The sequence below is a fragment of the Gymnoscopelus braueri genome (genome assembly GCF_963280865.1).
Source record: "Gymnoscopelus braueri genome assembly, chromosome: 1".
Classification (NCBI taxonomy): Eukaryota; Metazoa; Chordata; class Actinopteri; order Myctophiformes; family Myctophidae; genus Gymnoscopelus; species Gymnoscopelus braueri.
Window position 1 is genome coordinate 20,949,110 of NC_137603.1, and position 20,769 is coordinate 20,969,878.

The 20,769-nt window shown below is 39.5% G+C and overlaps 2 protein-coding genes across 4 annotated transcripts; one reads left to right on the forward strand and one right to left on the reverse strand.

Annotated features, from left to right (window-relative positions):
• The first annotated feature begins 319 nt into the window (after positions 1-319).
• gnpnat1 (glucosamine-phosphate N-acetyltransferase 1) lies at positions 320-10,041 on the forward strand. 3 transcript variants are annotated; one of them, XR_013933271.1, is made up of 7 exons: positions 320-439; positions 3,023-3,206; positions 3,709-3,771; positions 4,147-4,274; positions 6,507-6,568; positions 7,867-9,082; positions 9,153-10,041. XR_013933271.1 is itself a non-coding variant. In XM_080430544.1 (6 exons), exons 2-6 carry the CDS (start codon positions 3,053-3,055, stop codon positions 8,012-8,014), a joined length of 555 nt encoding a protein of 184 aa, XP_080286670.1. In that variant the 5' UTR covers positions 320-439; positions 3,023-3,052; the 3' UTR covers positions 8,015-10,041. The 3 variants fall into 3 exon arrangements, 2 of the variants coding, with proteins under 2 accessions (XP_080286670.1, XP_080286671.1); XM_080430544.1 differs by having other exon boundaries at positions 7,867-10,041; XM_080430545.1 differs by having other exon boundaries at positions 337-439; positions 3,027-3,206; positions 7,867-10,041.
• Positions 10,042-10,627: 586 nt separating this feature from the next.
• On the reverse strand, positions 10,628-19,849 carry styx (serine/threonine/tyrosine interacting protein). The gene is made up of 11 exons (XM_080439143.1): positions 19,651-19,849; positions 18,829-18,861; positions 16,865-16,918; positions 16,633-16,730; positions 16,433-16,493; positions 16,292-16,328; positions 15,945-15,984; positions 14,442-14,492; positions 13,515-13,587; positions 12,159-12,252; positions 10,628-11,190 (listed from the first exon to the last, which is right to left on the reverse strand). The coding sequence occupies exons 1-11, from the start codon at positions 19,708-19,710 to the stop codon at positions 11,117-11,119; spliced, it is 675 nt and encodes a 224-aa protein (XP_080295269.1). The 5' UTR covers positions 19,711-19,849; the 3' UTR covers positions 10,628-11,116.
• Positions 19,850-20,769: the final 920 nt, after the last annotated feature.

A 20,769-nucleotide genomic window follows, 5' to 3' on the forward strand; every position in this document is an offset into this window, starting at 1 on the left:
CGAAGTTCCGGCGCCAAGCACCGTCTCCTGTCCAGTGTCCAATTTGTAGACACTATTGTCTGAAAACGGCCCTTTTCTGACCATTTATCCATTTAGATAAATTATTAATGTTTAAAAAACCGTTTTTGTTACACAGAAACATAATATGTGTTGTGTAGAAACATAATATGTCGTTTAAATGCTTAATTTATAGTTTTAATGTGCAAATTAACCGTTTTTCAATGGCTCCTTTTTGCTCTAGAGTGTACTCTTATTCTGAAGAGATCGTCCACCGGAAGTCTTATATTTGCTCCGTTATATTTGCTGATGGAACACTGCTTATTCATTGACCATTCATGACGATGTAGTCTCAAATTAACAACACATCCAACAGCCTCAAGTTGTTACAACAACGCCATTCAACCCGCAACCTCCTTACCTTTGACGTCACTTTTCACTGGTAAGTAGCACCATTCTCTTTAACTTGACAACGTTTGACGTTATATTTAGACGCGAGTAAAGTGTTTTTAAGGTAGCCTTAGCCTTTTTTAGCTAGCAAGCAGGGTGAAATGCTTAGAGCTGTCTGGAAATAGCATATCTAGATATGATATTTTCAGACAGCTAAACTAAAGTTTTCAAATACATGTAGTGGAGTAAAAGTATAATATTTGGATCCGAGATGTAGTGGAGTAGAAGTACAAGTATTGGAAGTTAGAATTACTCAAGTAAAGTACAAATACCTCAAAATTGTACTTAAGTACAGTATTAAAGTAAATGTATTTAGTAGCTGTTACTTTCCACCACTGGTCAACGACACGGCACGTTTCCCAAAAGTTGTCATCTATACTGCACTGTTAACACCATAGCCACTAAATGTATAGGTAATTAAATGAGCATTTTATTTCACACACAGGCATGGTGTACAAATTAATTGAAATGTGTGAATAATTTCTGATGATTTACACTAGCTTGTTAACTACTACATTACATTATTGATTACACTATTCAGCGAATGTAACTCATATTATTGTATGCGTGGCTCACCAGGAAATAATGATAACAGTAATAACTCTCTTGTCTTGATAATCTCATCTCACTTAATAATACATATATCACATATGCATATTGATCTGTCACTTTCATAAACGTTGCTATTGCTACGAAGCATTATTTGACTTTACAATATAACAATTAAGTGTCATAAATTGGACTACTTGTATTAAATGTTGGCCTTGGTATGAATGATATGTGGCATGATAGGCCTGGATCATATTACATGTCCTGAATAGGAGGTGTGGTTGTCACCAAAATCCTGTTCAAGGTTGCTCAATACTCGTGTGTGTGTGTGTGTGTGTGTGTGTGTGTGTGTGTGTGTGTGTGTGTGTGTGTGTGTGTGTGTGTGTGTGTGTGTGTGTGTGTGTGTGTGTGTGTGTGTGTGTGTGTGTGTGTGTGTGTGTGTGTGTGTGTGTGTGTGTATTGCATAGCATGCTTTTGTATACAGTATACTAAATAACCACAGGGTAATCGAATACCCAAGAAGCAGGTTTATTTCTTATATATCGATGAATCGACACAAAAGAACACTTTTTTTTAAACGACTACAATGACTAGTCTGATTAAACACGTATTATTCTTCATTGTACAACGGTGGCGTGCAGAAATGGTCAAAATAGCTGATCGACAAGCTCATTACGTGACACATTGTAAGCTTGTAGATCAGCTATTTTTTTTTACAATTAAAAAATATATATCGTTCATTAATCGTAATCAAGGTAAAAGTTTGAAATAATGGTGATATTTATTTGAAGTCACATCGCCCAGCCCGAGTGTGTATCCACCCAGCCTTACATATACTGTCTGACAAGTAACAGGTCTATAAAACAGTCAATGTCCGTTGTGCTTGGTGACAACTTTTTATGTATGTGTATACATGCATAGAAGTGTATTTACCAGGACAAAGTTCTGTGTGACCAATCAAACACAATCCTTAGGCTACTTGTAGTGGGTATGATGATCCAGTTCAAGGGTACAGGGCTTTGGTTGAGTTTAAGGCTTTGCAGGTGGTTATTCAGTGGGCTGATGGATGTATTGTACACTGGGAAAGTGACAGTTAGTTACTTTACTTTGTTAGTTTATTTGGGAGGTACAGAGCAATGAACACAGCAATACAACTACTGTATATACAGTAGTTACACTGTAACCATGTCGAAGTTAGCAAGGATGCCAAACTAGTTCCTAACGTATAACAAATAAACATGTATGTAACCTCAGACAAAACTATTAACCACAACAATGAATACAACAATAAACCACAACAATACAGCAATATAATGTGCACATGTAAATAAAACCAAACCCTGCGTCTGTGTTAAAATAGACAGTTACAAGAGATTAGTGAAACCACTAACAAAACAACATAGTTAAATTCATTCATGTGTGTCTTTTGTTACTTTCTGCTCTTTGGACATTTAAATCAAACAAGTTTGTCAGGTTTACCAATTACCAGGGGTCCAAACAATTTTGGTCTCAGTCCCAGAGGCACCAATCTTTATCTTTGAATGTAATTCGTTATTTTTGTATTTTTTATTGTTGTCAAAAGAATGTGTTTATATTTGTCCAGGCACGGTGGAAACCGACCCGTTGATAATACAGGTGAACGAGAGCAATAATGGAACGTTTTAAATAATACAATGACAATAGTACTTATAGTTACCCACTTTAACCACATAAACTGTCATTATTCTGGGGTGAACAATTGGCGAAAATAGCCGATCTACAAGCTCATCACAGTTGAGCTTGTAGAATGTAGATCGATAATTTTTTCGCCAAAGACATTAGTAAATAGTAAATACTAGTGGACCTACAGTAAGTGTAGAGCCCTGGGGGACCCCGGTCAACTAAGTATAGTATATAGGATTAAAACTTTGTTAAAAGTGGTGAAGATGTGTGGGTATATGCTTACATGTCTGCTTCTACGTGTGTGTGTGTGTGTGTGTGTGTGTGTGTGTGTGTGTGTGTGTGTGTGTTTGCCTGCCTGCATCAGTCAGTGTGTTTCTTAAGCTGAGCTGGTGGAATGCTGCTGGACGACACTCCGCTCTTTGAGCCCTCTCTGCTGCAGGATGTGGACTGGAGCAGCAACTCCGTCCCGTTCTCTCCGGCCATCTCCCCCTCGGACCCGGGCCCCGGCCTGGTGCTCAGGCCCCTCTGCACCGCAGACTTCAACAGGGGTGAGACACCACGCACACTTTACTGCCTACGTCAACTAGTATTGTATTGAACAAATAATTTTAATCGATTACATAAAAATAGTCGATCTTAATAAAGATTATACATTTTGAGAGGAAAACATGTAGTTTTTTGACTTTTTTCGTTCCAATTTTCCTTTAGAATTGCTAAACTAGACTATCTACAAGCTCATAGCACGTCACAAGCCACGACACATTGGGAGCTTGTAGATCTGCTATTTTTAGCTATTTTTGAGTGACTGCGTATATTGTTGTAAGTATTAAATAGAGCCAGTTAAACAGACTAATCAACGAATCAATTCATTGATTTCAAAATTTCAAATGAAACAAATTATAAAACAAACGTGCTTAATCTTGATTATTTGATTAATCGGAAAAGTAATCAATAGAATAATATCAATATGGTAAAATAAGTTTAACCACTTTAACCCTATACACTGGCTATTTAAATTAGCTAATCTACAGTACCTGTTTTTTCTTCCAGGATTCTTTAAGGTCTTATCCCAGCTCACCCGGGCAGGTGATGTCACACCAGAGCAGTTCATTAGTAAGTCCATTGTTATCAGTATTTTCATTCAACATCTTGATCACATTTGAAATAAACAAATACGTGTTAGATAAGTGTGTCTGTCTGTCTATATTTCTATACGCATAACAGGGTGTGTGTGTGTGTGTGTGTTTGTGTGTTAAGTTAACAATTTGCAGAAAACTAAATCAAGTGAATGAATTCAAGAGATGTCATTGAACCATATTCCCATGGCAGCCATTTTTCTCTTATGTCATACACACACAGGATGTGACATCCTACCCCGAGTATGACTTAAGAGCAAAATAGTGGGAATAATACTATACTCTGTCAATTAGAGATAATAAAGCTGGAGACAGTAGAGAACTGACAAGGCTCCCTTGTGCTGTTTCACAGAGAAGTTTGAGCACATGAAGAAGAGTGGTGACTACTACGTCATCGTAGTAGAAGACTCCAACATGGGACAGATCGTCGCCACGGCCACCCTGATCACAGAACACAAATTCATCCATTCTTGTGCTAAGGTACATTCTAACCTGACATCACATCCTGACCAAGGCTGTAGACCAATACACGTAGTCCACCATTATATAACCAAGAATAAACTGTGCAACTCAAGAAAAAAACTCATATTAACCCGGCACAACAGTAGTCCCCAGGTTATGTCTTAGTCAAGATGGTCGTCCCTGGCTCACAATCACTTGAAGACCCCCTGATATAGATGATGCTATTATTATATTAGTCCAATGAATATTGGAAGAGAGTACATGCACGTGTGTCTTAATTTCTGTCCCCAATCCAGCCAGGGAGCTTTTCAACTGCAATCTAAAAATAAATCGTTGCCTGTGGGTGTCGCTGTTGAGGGATTTTGACTGTCAATCATCGCCTCTGCTCCGCCTCCCCCAAAGGAATGGATAGGGGCGGGGAGGGGCGGAGAGGAGAGGGGGTGGGATTAATGGACTGTGACATCAAAGTCCAGGGGCCAATCACAGATTACTTTTCAACCTACGGTAATTATTCAGAGAACCCAAGACCACAGAAAATCCTGCTACCATAATTGGCGGCCACACTCATGGAGTGTACACGAGTGTATGAAGCTTATGGCCGAGCAGACACATGGCCCAACTAACTCCACATTTTCCCCCAAAATTCCTCAATATTCTGCCTGTGTTTACAGTTGCTTCCCATACCGTTACTGTACTTGCAGGATGTACAATCAATAACAAACGCATTATGCCCCAATACTTATGCAAATCACTTCGCCAGCTGCAATTTACTTCCTGATGGTTCTTTTAACAGCCAATCATCATCATCTGCCACAAAACCTCAGCACCTTCGTTCCCCTGCAGAGCACACAGAAACAAGCGCTGCCCAGTACAGTACGTACAGTACAGTACAGGTAGAGGTACAGTACCGTACAGTACAGGTACAGTACAGGTACAGTACAGTTACAGTACAGTACAGGTACAGTACAGGTACAGGTACAGTACAGTACGTACAGTACAAGTACAGGTACAGGTACAGTACAGGTACAGTACGTGCAGGTACAGTACAGGTACAGTACAGGTACAGTACAGTGCAGTACGTGCAGGTACAGTACAGTACAGTACAGTACGTACAGTACAGGTACAGTACAGTACGTACAGTACAGTACAGTGCAGATACAGTACAGTACGTACAGTACAGGTACAGTACAGTACGTACAGTACAGTACAGGTACAGTACAGGTACAGTACGTACAGTACAGTACAGTACAGTACAGGTACAGTACAGTACAGTGCAGGTACAGTACAGTACAGAACAGTACGTACAGTACAGGTACAGTACAGTACGTACAGTAAAGGTACATTACAGTACGTACAGTACAGTACGTACAGTGCAGTACGTACAGTACAGTACAGTGCAGGTACAGTACAGTACAGTGCAGGTACAGTACAGTACAGTACAGCACAAGTACAAGTACCAGCACAGTACAGTACGTACAGGTACAGTACAGTACAGTACAAGTACAAGTACAGTACGTACAGTACAGTACAGTACAGTACAGTACGTACTGTACTGTACTGTACATACAGTATTTACACAATACTACCTACATAGGAAAATAAAGTCTCTTCTTCACCAGATGCAATTTAAACACTGTGATGCCTGCTCAGAGTCATATTGTGTCTAACATACACATCTCCTCTCTCATCTCAGCTGTACCTGGGCCCTAGGTGTATTCCAATCAACCAGAGTGCAGTGGCCATCACTCCAAATGTTGTGACGTCAGGGCTCTCAATACTGCACATTGGGGGAGGAGGAGGGGTGCAGGGCGGGCGCACAGATCGCTGTGTGGGCGCAGGTGCTATGTGGGCGCGGGCGACTGAATGTTCAAAGTTCAGTTTTTTTTGGTCTATTTAAGGTCATAAAACAAACAAAAAAACATTAAAAAAAAAAAGGTGAACATTAATGTCATATAACCTTTAACAGAAAACATTGGGAATCAGATGAAATAGTAGGCAGGTCAGAGTGGCTTGTTGTCAGTATCGAGGCTATCAGCTCACCCCAACAAAGAATTATTTCTAATGCTTGCATGTGTCACACAACTAAGTATAACTCTGTACTTACAATGTGATATGGTTTTAATGATTTACCGCTGTACGGTGTGAAATGATTGATTGTATGCATTTACTACTACTACTTATTACTGGCTGTAACTGTAAAATGAATTGGCCTTTGTAGATAAAGTGTCCTGTCCTGTGTTTGGTTTGCAGAGAGGCCGGGTGGAGGAGGTGGTGGTCAGTGACGTCTGCAGAGGGAAGCAGCTTGGGAAACTGTGAGTTGAGGAGCCCAAACATTCATTCAGAAAAGGAAACGCTGCTTTTGGTTGACTGCTTGAAAGTTTGTTCAAACATTTTCAAAATAGTGAAAATAGCCAATGTACAGGCTTGTCGATCCACTATTCATTATTTTTGCATGACTGTGTATAAAATAATGCTTATGTGGTTCATCGATTGGTTGATATACATTGTTGATATCGTTGCTGTCGGGCAGAAACCAGCTAACTCTATTTTCACGCTTTCGCATTTTTTTCCATAAATCAGTGCTATTGAACACCCTTTACGTCTGTGTGTTGGTAAAAAAAATGTAACCAATGAAAAGTATTTTTTATCTAAACCAGCTAACTCCACCAAAGGGGGGTGGAGTTAGCTGGTTTAGCTGACTCCAGGCTCCACCCCCTTTTGACCTCCAACTTCATTGTGAGCTTGGAGGTCCATTCAGCTGTTCTTATCAATGATGAACAAAACAAAATAATTGCTAAGAAAATAATTGATAGTTGCAGCTCTTGTTCGTTTTAGCTGTACGATACATCTAACACAGTGGGTGGGATAGACGTAGACCCCATCATAGTTTCCTGCATGTGAACACACATTATAATATATTGTTACTGGCTCCATTCCTACGTATTTAAATCTCTTCCTACCATTGTTACATCACAGGTTTACAGGTGTAAAACAGTGGGTGAAATTCTTTTTCATACCTGCTCTATCATTTGTAGTTTTCAGGAAAGGGAAGAAGAATAGAGATAAAAAAGAGATAAGAAAACATGAAGACAAGGAAAACTTGCCAGATCCTGATATGAGTAGAGTCAGTGAGATATGCATACTGTATAATGTACAAGCAGGTCAGATAACCAGATATTCCTGAGTAGAGTAAAGTGCCATTCACACTGAGCACTTTAACTATAACGATAACTAACTATCGTTCACTACTGTATCTTTTTTTATAGTTGGTGTGCACTCTGTCATCCATTTGACTTGGAATGATTTTTAAAACTATTTGTTTTATAGTTATAGGTCAAAATAGATGCAGCTATAGTAGCAGATTTATACAAGTATATTAGTATTTGCTTTAGTTTTTACTTTAAACCTGGTATATTCTTCTGTTGTACAGTTGTACAGCAGGTAACTATGATTCCCATATCATCCCAACAGAGACCCAAGTCTGAAAAATGTCCTTACCCTAAAACCCACCGTGTCTAATGTAGGCATATTCCGCCAAACTTTTCCTGACAATAGGTTTTTGGCTTCTGTATGACTCCTACTTATATTTTCTGTATGTTCTCTCCTGTAGGTTGGTGTCAACCCTCACTCTCCTCAGCCAGAAGTTGGATTGTTACAAAATCACACTGGAGTGTGCCCCCAACAACGTGGCTTTCTACCAGAAATTCAGCTACAGTGCCTCAGACGAGACGTACATGCAGTGTCGCTTCTTCGACTGAGGTCAAACACGGACTCGGAAAGCCCTGTTTTGGGGCTGTGATGCCAATATCTTTGACCCCTTTGAGATGAGGACTGGCATTTAATGAGTGTCTTTGGGTGTAGGAATGCCGCTCTAGGACACTTTTTGGCCATAGATTTCGAGCGAATGAAACTGCAGATGGGTTCCCGACTGCTCATCGCATGCTTCAGCCCTACTTGCTCTGAGAGACTCAATAAATCTGTTGCTTGAGTCGTCTTCTCAACTGAATACCGCTCTCCACCCCTTTGGTAACCACGGCTACCTCACCAGGCTGGAGTTCCGATCCACCCTATGAACAAATGAATGTCAGTAACAGTTCTTAACCACATGAACGCTAGCGTCCCTGTTCTTGGCATGTCAACTGGGCAGGCCAACATTTGGCAATAATAGCCGATCTACAAGCTCACAACGGACGACCCGTTGTGAGCTTGTAGATAGGCTATTTTTGACCAAAAAAAGTAGGGGGCCTAGTATAGACCCCTGGTACCCAGGGGGGCGGGGCTATAAATATGTGGACTTGTATAATTATGTATGACTTATAGGAAAAACTTTGGGCAGGGTCTTATACATGTAATCATTGCAGTGGACACAATGATGGTATTTATTTTAAGTTCTAGTTTCAAGGAAGTATCAATCTAAAGAAACCTCATGTTCCCAATGAAAAGAATATCTTCCATTCAAAGTTTTATTTTGTCGTTTTCGGGTGGAAACCTTGTTTCCAAAAAAACCTTGTATGTCCAAAAACTGTTACTTTTCGGGAAGTGGGAAGAAATAACGTGTGCTGACTGTGCTCTGATGGATCGAATGTAGTTAGTCAGATGCTCTCGTTAAATACTGTATTTTGTTATTGTATAGAGACTAGAGTTACGGGCTGCTACGCGACTCTCACATGAGTTCGGGCACAAAAGCGCAAATCGACAGCAACAGCTTCTGTTGTGTCTGACATCACTGCATGTTACGTTTGTGACATCAACCGTCCACCAGTCTCCATATATGGGCATGTTACGTTTGTGACATACACCGTCCGCCAGCCTCCATATATGGGCATGTCACAGTATGTTTGTGACACATAGATTTTCAGGCCGATTTGCTGCATGAAAATCTCCATATATGGGCAGGCTATGTATGTTTGTGACGTCCACTGTCTGCCGACCCACAAGGCAATTTGAATATAGGATAAACACAGGCTTTTCTCATCTCAAGAGGAGAAAAGCCTGGTAACGACCTAACGTGCCTGTAGGGCGGGACTTCATTTGTATGTATATCCTCCAGCAGCTGTCTTTTCCGGTTAGATGCTCTCAGTAGCAGGTCTCGCCCAGCGTGGTATAGTTATATATTATAACTTTTCATTGCTTAAATATAAAACCTACTGACAGACTTAACTGCCGTCCAACCTGGGGACAGGCGTCCCTATTTCGGATGGCATTACAGGCGGACAAAACATTTAGAAATGGTTAAATGTTTTTCAAGAACAGCAAAAATGGCAGAAGTAAAGCTCAGAATGCCACATGTGAGCTTGCTATTTTTGCCACTTTTGAGCAACACAATAATAAATACGTTTTCTGGCCAACAGTGATATGGAAAAAATTCAGGGTGTATTGTAGTTTGTCAAATTATTGATTCCACAAATAGTTTTCAGAATAATCAAATCATGTTGGCCATAGCCACTGGGGTCAGGTAGTCAGCCACCTAAAAGGTCCTCATGAAGGCAACAGCAGACTGGAAAAAATGCTATCAAGTCCATACCGTTTAAAGAATCTGCATTTATTCTGAACAAAGAATATTTTATAAAACTGTCAATTATGAACATTTTATATTTGGTAAATATCAGGAATTGCAATAGTCATCAGGAGCAAAGGTGCTTTTTAGTATTATTGCTTAGCCTATTTAAGTTTTTGTAGTGGTTTATTTTGCTGTTTTTTTCTGGGAACTGGGGGACATATTTAAGTAATTTATTTTCGAAAAGAAAACTATGTAATAGTCAAATAAAATATGTCTGTGGAATTGGCTTGTTTGGTTCAGTAGTTGTCATATATACAACAACACAGTGTAATTAGTTTCTAACAATCAGACAAAGGGTAAGGTAAGACAAATGTCACTCTGAGTTAAACCACTAAGTAATGTCTTACGGTACATTTTCTGGCTGCAGATTAGGTCCGCTTGTTTTGATGAAGTGCTCTATAAATTAACAGCTTCCTTGTGGGGCGACAGTAAATGATCAGACAGCATTTCTGATGTCTGCCTGTTTGTGACAGTGGTTTGAATTAAATGACAGTTCATGTCAAAGATACCGACATTAGGCAACCGATACAAACCCCTTTAGTAGAGTTAAGGAGATTTGTCTAACAAAATATATAAAGCCCCCATTACCAGGGAGCAAGAACGTTTATTTTTTCCTTCTCTGAAGAACATGTTCTCATGTCTTCTTTTCCTTTGAAATGTTTACATTTCTTGTTGCCACACCTTATGAATATAATGCTGATTAAAAAAAACACCTTATTTGTTTTGTCTTTACAAAACATGTGCATGGCCCAAGTTGTTGTATACTGTACATATCAAACAACACTCACACAGATTTAAGTCAGACCTCTTTTATTAAGCAGTGAGTCGTTATTTTTCATTCCTTACTATTCCACAGTAAGCCTCATTAGTTCAAATTAATAATTTCCAAGCCAAGGCTTAAGCTTTCCTCTGTCATAGTCACTGGGTTCACTTTCCCTTTTCCATACTGCCCCCATCTGGTTGACCACAGTAATAATTCAAGTATTGAAAGTGCATAATTGCAATACTGTCCCGCTGCAAATGCAAAATGCTTTAAATACTATAAAACTGCAAAAAATCTCCCATCAGTGCATACAGCGCCCGAAAAAAAAAGAAGAAAAACAAAATTACACAAAAATGTCAGTTATCAAATCGTCCCGTTCCCATCACCTCCGCATGTCTCAGACAGCAGGAGCGCTCTCCCCCTCCCTCCCACCCACCCCTGTCCCCTTAGAAAAAGTTCAAATATTTACATTTTTAATCCCAATAAAAATGTAAAAAATAGAGTGCACTGCGCCGCGTGTCTAAGTAACAGCGAAGCTCATCCATTCTGAGCTGCTGTGACCTGCATCCCCCCGAAGTCCTCGTCTTCCTCCAGGCTGCGCTTACGGCTTCCTGCCGGACACACATGGACAAAGAGTTTCAGTCTTTATTGCTCAGTTTTCCATGTTCTCCCCGTGTCTCCTAGGGTAGTTAATACCCTCACAGAAACATGTAGTAATCCTGGTCACTGTACTGCCTCCCCCCGATCAGCCGGGGCGCCTGATGGAGGGGAAGGGAACTGGTTGGAATAACGTGTTCCTTCCACACGTTACGTCCAACCAGGGAAACTCCCCCCTGTCAGGTGACAAGAAGGTCAGTTGGCTCTCATGCATTGAAGGAGGCATGAGCTCGGCCCTGGCCTCCCTAGGCTGGTGGGGGGAGTGTAGTGCCCAGGATCACTTAGCAAATTGGCACCGGGTGTAAAAAAGGGTTACAAAATCGAGGGATAAAAATTATAAGAAATGTATTGCTCAGTTAAGTCACGTAAGCCCTCTATATACTTGCAGGCAGCTAAAGAAAAACGATTTCTGTGGACATTTCTGTGGAAGAGAGAGATAGACATGAGTTCTCTCTTAGGAATTAGAACAGTGGTTCTCAAAAATAGCAGATCTACAAGCTCACAGTAATTAAAAAAAAGTAGGGCTACGCTGTGAGCTTTCTTTTCTCTGCAATGTTTTAACATTTTTGGAAAATCTTGAAAGTGTTTTAAAAATGTTTCATGTTTTAATATAATAATAATAATAATAAACTTTATTTGTAGAGCAAGAATACAATTACAGTTAGAACCAATTTAACAATAAAGCAAACAAAAATTAAATAAAATAAAAGCAAAGGCATAAAACAACATTAAAATAGGCAATACAGTGAGGAATTAACACAAATCTTCTCTACTGGGGGTCCCTGGCACAAATATTTTCAGATGGGGGTCCTCGGCACGAAAAGGTTTGAGAACTACTGATTTAGAAGGCATTTGTAGAATCAGCCACAGGTCTTAATGGGTTAAGCTGAGGTGAGGAGTGTGAGACTGGTCACGCACTAACCTGGCAATCCAGCCTGCACGGAGAAGGACCTGCCCAGCTGCATTGGCGACATCATTTTGATGGTCAGCTTGGCAAGGTAGATCGCTTCATACTCCTGGGAAATTAATTAACCACATCAGTATCACAACTAACAGAAAACCAGCCACTGACATTAGGTAGGTTGAGTTCTGAAAATATGTTCTATGGGTAGGCATGAATTTTTTTTTGCTTCAAAATGTAGTTTTAAGATGGTTTGACACAAAACTGAAGGTTGCTTGTCTTGTGGGTTAGACTTACTACGCTACAAAAATAAATAACCCTGGCAATTAAAACTTAATGAATAGAAGTCTCATCCATCTCATTAAATCATCATCCATCTCAATAAGTCATCGCTGGAATAAACTTAATGAGTGCTCGAGTGTCTTGTTTGGGAAATCTATTTTTAAGTGCCCAGGTAATAACTTCTTATTCTTATTATTGTCATGGGTTAGCCCTGGAGCTCAAAACATGGCTCAAGTGCCTTAGACTCCACCTTGGGACTTTAAAATACTGTACAGTATGTGATCGTTATCTATCTATTCATGTATATCCAAACTGAGATTGGACAAAAAAAGTTTTAGGGTAACGCTGAGGTTTGTAAGAAAAACAAACAAAAAGGAAACCCATCTTGATTATTCGATTCATCAAAAAAGTAATACATTAATCAAAAAATAAAATAATCGATAGTTGCAGCCCCACTTTACCACTTTACAGTAGACCAGGGCTTTTCAAAGTGTGAGGCACTCCCCCCAGTGAGGAGCCAGAGCATTGCACTCACAGAGAGACGGTGAAATGAATAGAATCAACATGAAGATATTAGTTATGCTGTGCTGCATTCCGTTTGCCTAAATCCAGAATATAAATAGTGAAACGAGAAGCACTTATACTTTCGCTTTTTATTTATAACTAGATTCATCTGTAACAGGCCGTAACGCATTGCATGTGACGTGCTTGTATAAACTTAAACTCGCAGTCGTACAACTCTTCACATGTAGCAAACGTTTACTTGAATTATAAGTTGAAAGTGGTGCATTGTCTGTTTATGAGGAAAATACCTTGCTGGACCCGACTCTGCGCTCTCATTTTCAAAGATTTCAATTGCAAGAAAAGACAGCATGTGGTAACTGTTTACATTTATAAATTTCTGACAGCATCTATCCGAACGACACAGCTGTGGTTTGCTCATTTCTAGCTACGAAAGAGAGTTGTTTGGGCCTTCATAAGGCACAGAGGGTTGGAAATAAGAAATGCAGTTTGGCCTGTTTCAAGATTAGCACCAGGAGATAATGGATCATGCATCTCAGACCCAAATCTACACATGATTGCCAGGAATCTGACCTGTAGCTGATGCACGAAGCCCACATTGGGGTTGATGCAGAATCTCCTCTCTTGGACGTGGCTGAAAGCTTCCCTGTTGAATAAAGATACAGGGTTACCTCCAGGTACACTGTGCATGGACAACTTAAAGTAGTAATTTCAAGGGCAACAATATTTTATTGACAATTGAACTTACATAAAACCGTAAACCGTTGGTCACATTTTATGATGAGTTTATGAGGCTTCTTTGAGATCTGTATGCTCTGTGTCTCTTGTTCTCATTTTACTATGAATGTATCCCTCCACTGTATATTGCAATCCCTTTGCCTCCATAGATATCACATTGGTATTACTCCAAAAACAATCACTCTACACTGCTGGCAGCATACTCCTATTGATTGGTTAGACACTCAAAGCGGTCGTGATTTATATATTCATTTCAGCCAACTGCCAGCAACGTCTGATTAGGTTAGGAGTTTGAACATCTATAATCCCTCTCTGAGTGACAAGCAACACCAACCAGACGGCAATGAATTAATGGAGAGACATAGTACAGACTTTGTTCACCGTGTCTCTCGGCAGAAATTATGTCAGAGCATGTCAGGGGTTGATGTAAACAAACAGCGGCGATCCATGGTATTCCGGCAGTGTATACAGTGGGCAGGTCTAAAGTTCAGAACGCAGAGCAGAGCCACAGTGAAAATCTGTCCTCAACTTTATTTGGTGAACGTAACTATGCTGCGATAATGTGATAATGTCCCCCTTCTGTGTGTTCCTAGGTCAGTCATCCTCAAAACCCTGCCTCCAATCGCTCTGATTTGCAATTTGTGCATAGATGCCAAATGGCACAGGATAATCAAACCAACAATCAAACACCTTCAACAGAAATCCTAGATTAAGTTTATCTTGATAGAATAAAAATAAATTAAGTGTAGATTTGTAACTCACCTGTACTTCATCCCAAATGTCTCCATAAGGTATGCAATCACTAAGGCAGCACTGAAAGAAGGAATGAAGTATGAAGTTTATATGAACCTGTAAACTGTATTACCGTGTAAATAGAATGTCTCCATAATGGAATCTCTAAAGCAGCACTGAAAGAGGGAATGAAGTATTACGGTTATATCTATCAGCCTGTAAACTGTATAAGTGCATACAGATTGTCTCTATGTTATGCAATCTCTAAGGCAGCACTGAAATAAGGAATTCAGTTTATACAGTATATTATATTAACCTGGAAACTGTTACTGTAATATAACTGTATAAATAAGATCCTCAGAGGTGCCCCTAATACAGTATCATGGCTATTTAGCCTGGGTCCATTACGAGACATTTGTGTACACTGTATATTTAGCCCACATAATCTGTGTAAACAGCATGTGAAAATGAAATTGATTGTTTTCTACAGTTTGACTGATGGAAATGTGTAATATATAATACTTTTTTTTAATGATGTGGGAGTTTTTATGTGTGGGGACTATAGGCATTTCTGTTCATGCCAAGCCTGAGAAACGTCACTATTTTTACAGATTATAAATCATTTGAACAGGAGCCGTTTAGATTTTTCGGTCTAATTAATTAGGTATTTTTGGGATCCAGCACCCATCTGATTTGGTTTTGAGATGTGCACATATGTTTTTAATCATTTTATTTGCCTTTAAAATGTATCATGTACTATATTATTTGATCAGTAAAATCACTTACTGTAGTTTTATTTTATGTTACACTGGAATTCCTGTAAACTAACAATGTCATATTAACTCTTTGACTGCCAGAGTATTTTCATGAAGTACTCCCCCAGTGCCAGCGATTTTCGTGTTTTTTTGTTGTTGTTATTTTGTAATTTAATTTTCAAATAGTTTCTCTGGCAGCAGATAGACAACTCGCTGACTCGCTCGACCCCCTCCAAACAGGCTCAAACAGTCCATACGTCATAACCGGATGTGACGTTTTCGACAATCGCCGATCGGCCTTTAGTACGATGTGATACACGACGGCGATGACTGTTCGTCACCCAGACTATAGAAAATAGAAGTGGAGCTCTCCGTTCGTTTTTTATACCGTGTGAAAAAAATGTGTTTTTCCCTATTCTGGCCGAAAATGACCGGGGCAAAAAAAATTTGAACCGGAAACGGAATCTGCGTCATGAATCCGGATCCCGGTGAGTGTGAAGTATATGGAAAACGAAACTGATGATGAAAAATAAACAGAACAGCGCGATCACAGTAAAAAGTAAAAACTCGGGATTTCTCGTTCTGGCACTGAGGGCATTCAGAAAAAACTCGGGATAACTCGGGGCTTGGCACTTTGACAAAAGTATTATAAATGTAACTGTGTTGTTTTACATTCTTTTGCCTAATAAAAATGTCAATCAATCAATCAATCAGTGATCCGCCCAGTACAATAAGATACACAGCAGGGGAGAGATTAGCCTAAAACTAGACCCCTTACCTTCTTGATATCCCTGCATTACCATGAATAAGTACCTTTCCTTAGGGAACAAGACAAATATGTTCAGAGCAATGCTAAAAACAAATTGTGATTGATAATCTACATCAGGGGTTCTCAAACATATTTACATAAACCAGGAAATATTTCAGCGACCCCACACTTGATTTATAGTGCAATCTAAAAGTTGAAATAAAACATATGGAAGTATAAAGCATACACTGGTAGCCTCAAATAGGAATATTTATTAGAAAATGCATTTATAACGCTGCAATCCCTGTTAATTTTGTGTCTTATCGACATAGTTTAAAAGCTACAGAACAAGCAAATGAAAACTGATGCATATTTACCTTCTGTTGCTAAGCAGTTATCAATAAATTCTTTAGTCTGTTGAGGAGGGAGAAATGAAAGGATCAGAAGTACTAATGACAATTCAACTGAACCTTATTAACATGCAAGCCAAGTAGCCAACAGCCTACGTTCTTACTCACCATAGGGAAAAATCGTATTATATTTTCCACTGGATTGTCAGCAATATCTAACACAAGGTATCTGCAAGCATACAACAACATTTAGTGTTTGCATTTCTATCAAACTAACCAACCTTTGTGTGCAGCGTCACTTCATCAACTTTGACAATAAATGTTCAAGTGTAGTCTAGTCAGGTGTCAGATCTCAGTTGATTGCTTACCTAAATGTATGCGGGAAATTAGGCTTGATAAAATTGGCTTCAATATCTTGGCGGACACAAACAACATGAGTTATGCCCTGTCTTTCAAGGATTGGCAGCTAGACAAAGAGAAAAGTGTGGACGTGATATGAGTTATGCAAAGAGAGACAACAGACAAAATGAAGTCTCACAAGAGAGGTGCTCTCTCTACCCATCACTGGGTGTCTCAGTTTTTAAATAGTCTTCACATTACCTTGCTCTTCATTGCAGCAGAGTAGGGGCCTAAAAATAGTCCAGGTAAAATCTCCTGAAAAGAAACACACACCACCACCATATTACTAAAAGTAAAATGAACATCTCTTGCTGTTGAATGTAGTTTAGATTGTGTTGAACGTATGACATTCCGAATGCATTAGAACTGAGGTAACCTAAAATACAGTCTGTGGCAATATGTGGGTTTATCTGTACCACTGCTTTTGCCACTGATTACTAATGTTTTCAGTGACCCCTATTTAGATTTTTTTCCACACAAATTGAAACTTAATTTGATCCACTTATGCCGTTTAAAAAAACAAATCAATAGCTGATCTACAAGCTCACAAGGCATTGCACCGTGATGCGTTATGAGCTTGTAGATCAGCTATCTTTGAACGGCTTTAAAACATTTAAAAACACTTTGGAATATTTGCTTATAGGACATCCAAAATAGGGACACCACGTTGAAAGTGGTTACAAATCAGGACACATTGATGCATAATTGCCGATACAGATGTCGTCCAAAAAGTCAAATCATGACATACTGTTGTATCATCAGCCAAGATCAACTTCTCAGTTTTATTTCTATAGGGTCCTGGTATGAGCGAAGAAACACTTTAGTATCTCCGTCTAACGTTATCTTGTCATATCTTAAAACTATTTTCAAATGTTTTAAGCCCAGGACACCCACGTTGATAGTTGGCCAGGGACCTACTATTGAGAGAATTTGAATACTATAAATTTGCTATACTAGGATGAATTAAATGGTATGATTTTCATTACGGATTCAAAGACATAAAAGTACTGACAGATAGCAGTAGCTGATCGTTCCGGATAAAATTTATGCTTATTTGAACCAGTGTCAGTTTCACTTTGTGTGACAACTAACTACACGTTCTAAAGAAGACACATTCAATGATAGTTGGCCAATATAGAGTATCATTATAATGTAAACATAATTTTCAAAATATGTATTCAAACAGAGCTCAAATAAGAGTTCCTCTGACATCAAGGGTTCTGCAGACAGAACCTCTCTCCGACATGGATGGACATGGATGGACAGCAACCTAGACATAGGTCTTCAACAGGGGGTCTTCAACAGGGGGTCCTCAGTCTTACTACAGGGGGGGGCTTCTTTTTTTACATTAACCATCCAAGCATCCCTATTCTGGGGGCAACATTCGCCGAAAATAGCCAAACTTCAAGTTTTCAATGCGTTGCACTGCAAATGTACTAATTATTGAGTGTTTAAATATCTGAAAATATACATTAAAATGAAAACCAACATATTAGAAAAGATCACGCTTAATAAAAAAAAACATTAATTTGCGCAACACTGATGATAGTGCTGTCAAACAAGTCTATGAAGCCATCTATGAAATCTACAAAAAGGTTTATACATAATGTAGTATGCTTCATCCTGCTTCATCTCTCTGTCAGCAATGTGGTCCTTGGCCTGAAAAACGTTAAAGACCCATGACTATCTATCCATCTATCCATCTATCTATCTAGTAAAATACTAACACTGAGGGCTTTATTTTTCTTAGTTAGGGCAGTGGTTCTCAACCTTTTCAGGCCGTGACTCCCCAACATAATCATATTTGAACTGGGGACCTTAAATATTGTGAAAATAGCCAAACTACAAGCTCACAACTAGATAGGCTATTTCCATTCCCCCCCTCTTTCTTATATTATTTGACAATTTGGCCAATGTTTGACCAGTTTTTATTGTATAGTTAGTTGATTACTTTGATGCAGTAATTGTCTTTTTCCCATTTCATTTATTAAGTCCTTAAATTGTCACTTTACTGTCATCTGAGGACCCCCCAAGATTATGTGGGGACCCCCCTGGGGATCACGAACCACAGGTTGAGAACCAGTGAGTTAGGGTATCGTTGGGAAGGAAATAGACAAACATAAATAATCATCATCATCATCATCATCATCACCACCATCATCTACCTGCATGTCTCGTCTCATTGGGTAAGCCCAGTCCTGAGGAAGAGACAGCAAAGGAAACAGTTAGCCGAGCAGACAACATTATTTGAGGCCATCTTTGAGCCTCATGCATGTGTCACTTGCTTAAAAGAATAGATCTACAAGCTAACAACGCGTTGTATAAGCTTATTAGATCTGATCTTTTTAAGGCAAGCGACAGACGACCTGACACCGAGGCTGCTGCAGCTGCAGACTTGCTGCAGCAGACTTGAATACGTGGCTAACGTTAGCAACAAGGCTAGGCTCAGTGGTGGGAAAAAGTACTCAAATGTTTTACTCAAGTAAAAGTATCAATATTACAACGTAGAAATACTATGTTACGAGTTAAAGTCCAGAATTGTACTTGAGTAAAAGTAGTAGCATCAAAATGTGCTTAAAGTACTCATTATGCAGAATGTCCCATTCCACATGTATGAATTGTATAAACATCTTATAATGCGTCGCATCGCAAGGCATTGTGAGCTTGTAGATCTGCTATTTTCAAATAGCCCTACATTTATATAGGGCTAAAGTGGTTCACGTAGGCTATGTCTTGTAATACTAATCAAAATCTACTAGTCAAAGTAACTAGTAACTTAGTAAGTTTTCAAATAATTGCAGTGGAGTAAAAGTACAATATTTGCCTCCGAGATGTAGTGGAGTAGAAGTAAAATTACTGAGAATTGGAAAACTCCAGTGAAGTAGAAAAAAAATACCCTCAGAATTTTACTTAAGTACCGTACTTGAGTACAAGTACTTGGTTACTTTACACCCCTGATCCAAAGCAAAGTGTTAGCTGAAACGCACCAGGAGCTCCTCCTTGGACGCAGGGAGAGACGGGAACTGAAGCTTGTTCTCCTCTTCCATGTTGCGGTGTATTTTTTTAATTAAAATACACGGTTGTTATGATTGTGATCGGCGTCTCCGACGGCTGGTTAACTGAAGAAACGTTGTTGCGGTTTGTTGTCAGGATGCACATGCATGTCCGCCATGCTGTTTTGCAGCCTGACAGATGTGTCATGTGACCGGCGCGAGGCAAGACATTAAAAAAGGAAAGGACAGAGTGGAAGAACAGCGCCAACCCCCTGTGCCACGGCCCGCCTGGGAACTGCACTGTACTTTAAGTAGGCTACAACTGTATTATTGTTGTTGTGCGCCATCTAGTGGCTATCATATGTAAATGTTTATGGACCCATCATTGACAGACAAGAATTGAAAGAGGACTTCAGAGCCTTGACATTACATTTCAGGTAAAAAAAAAACCTTATGTAGAGGATTATTTTTCTGCTTTCTGAGACAATATAGGCTCAGACCTGATGCCACATGTCCAGGGGTGTATAGTCACTGGTACTTGTACTCAAGTACTGTACTATCTACAGTACTGCAGATCTACAAGCTCACGATGCGTTGCAATGCGAATTGCACCTCTAAGTGCTCTTTTAGAGTGGTTTTGAAGGAGAGTAAGGATTAAAACTTTATAATGACTGTTGGTGCATTCTACATTTTGGTCAATTTGGTGGCATAGCAGTAGAACAAATTTAACCCCTTGTTTGAGCCAAATCTGTGTTGAACGTGATTTGTGGAGCTTCCTCTGGTGTTGTGTTTGTGGACGTCTTTAACGTTTTTGAAGTAGTTTGACAGGTAGCCTACATGGGTGGGTGTCATTGTGGTGTAGTCATGTTTCTTGTAGACCAGGCCCATAGCAAGTTGCTGTAGTGTCCTCTACCCTGAGCCATCCCACCCTACTAGCACGAGGTGCATGCATAGTCATAGTGATTCATCTGCAGATCTGATCTCTCAAGAACAGATTCAAAACAGCAGAGGGCGCTGTTTTTCCTTTTCTTTTGACGATGGGTACCCAAATTGTAGTGACATTGGATGAGGGCTCCTGCTAGAATCCTCCTCAGTGTATTCCTCATACGTATG

What these genes read in the sequence shown, in the direction of transcription:
- gnpnat1 (XM_080430544.1), top strand. Translation starts at nt 3,053, where the DNA reads ATGCTGCTGGACGACACTCCGCTCTTTGAGCCCTCTCTGCTGCAGGAT. An exon ending in CACCGCAGACTTCAACAGGG is followed by an intron (nt 3,207 to 3,708) that starts GTGAGACACCAC and finishes TTTTTCTTCCAG; the next exon opens with GATTCTTTAAGGTCTTATCC. An exon ending in GGGAAGCAGCTTGGGAAACT is followed by an intron (nt 6,569 to 7,866) that starts GTGAGTTGAGGA and finishes TCTCTCCTGTAG; the next exon opens with GTTGGTGTCAACCCTCACTC.
- styx (XM_080439143.1), bottom strand. Translation starts at nt 19,710, where the DNA reads ATGGAAGAGGAGAACAAGCTTCAGTTCCCGTCTCTCCCTGCGTCCAAG. An exon ending in TAACTGCTTAGCAACAGAAG is followed by an intron (nt 15,985 to 16,291) that starts GTAAATATGCAT and finishes TTGTTCCCTAAG; the next exon opens with GAAAGGTACTTATTCATGGT. An exon ending in AATGCAGGGATATCAAGAAG is followed by an intron (nt 14,493 to 15,944) that starts GTAAGGGGTCTA and finishes TCCTTCTTTCAG; the next exon opens with TGCTGCCTTAGTGATTGCAT.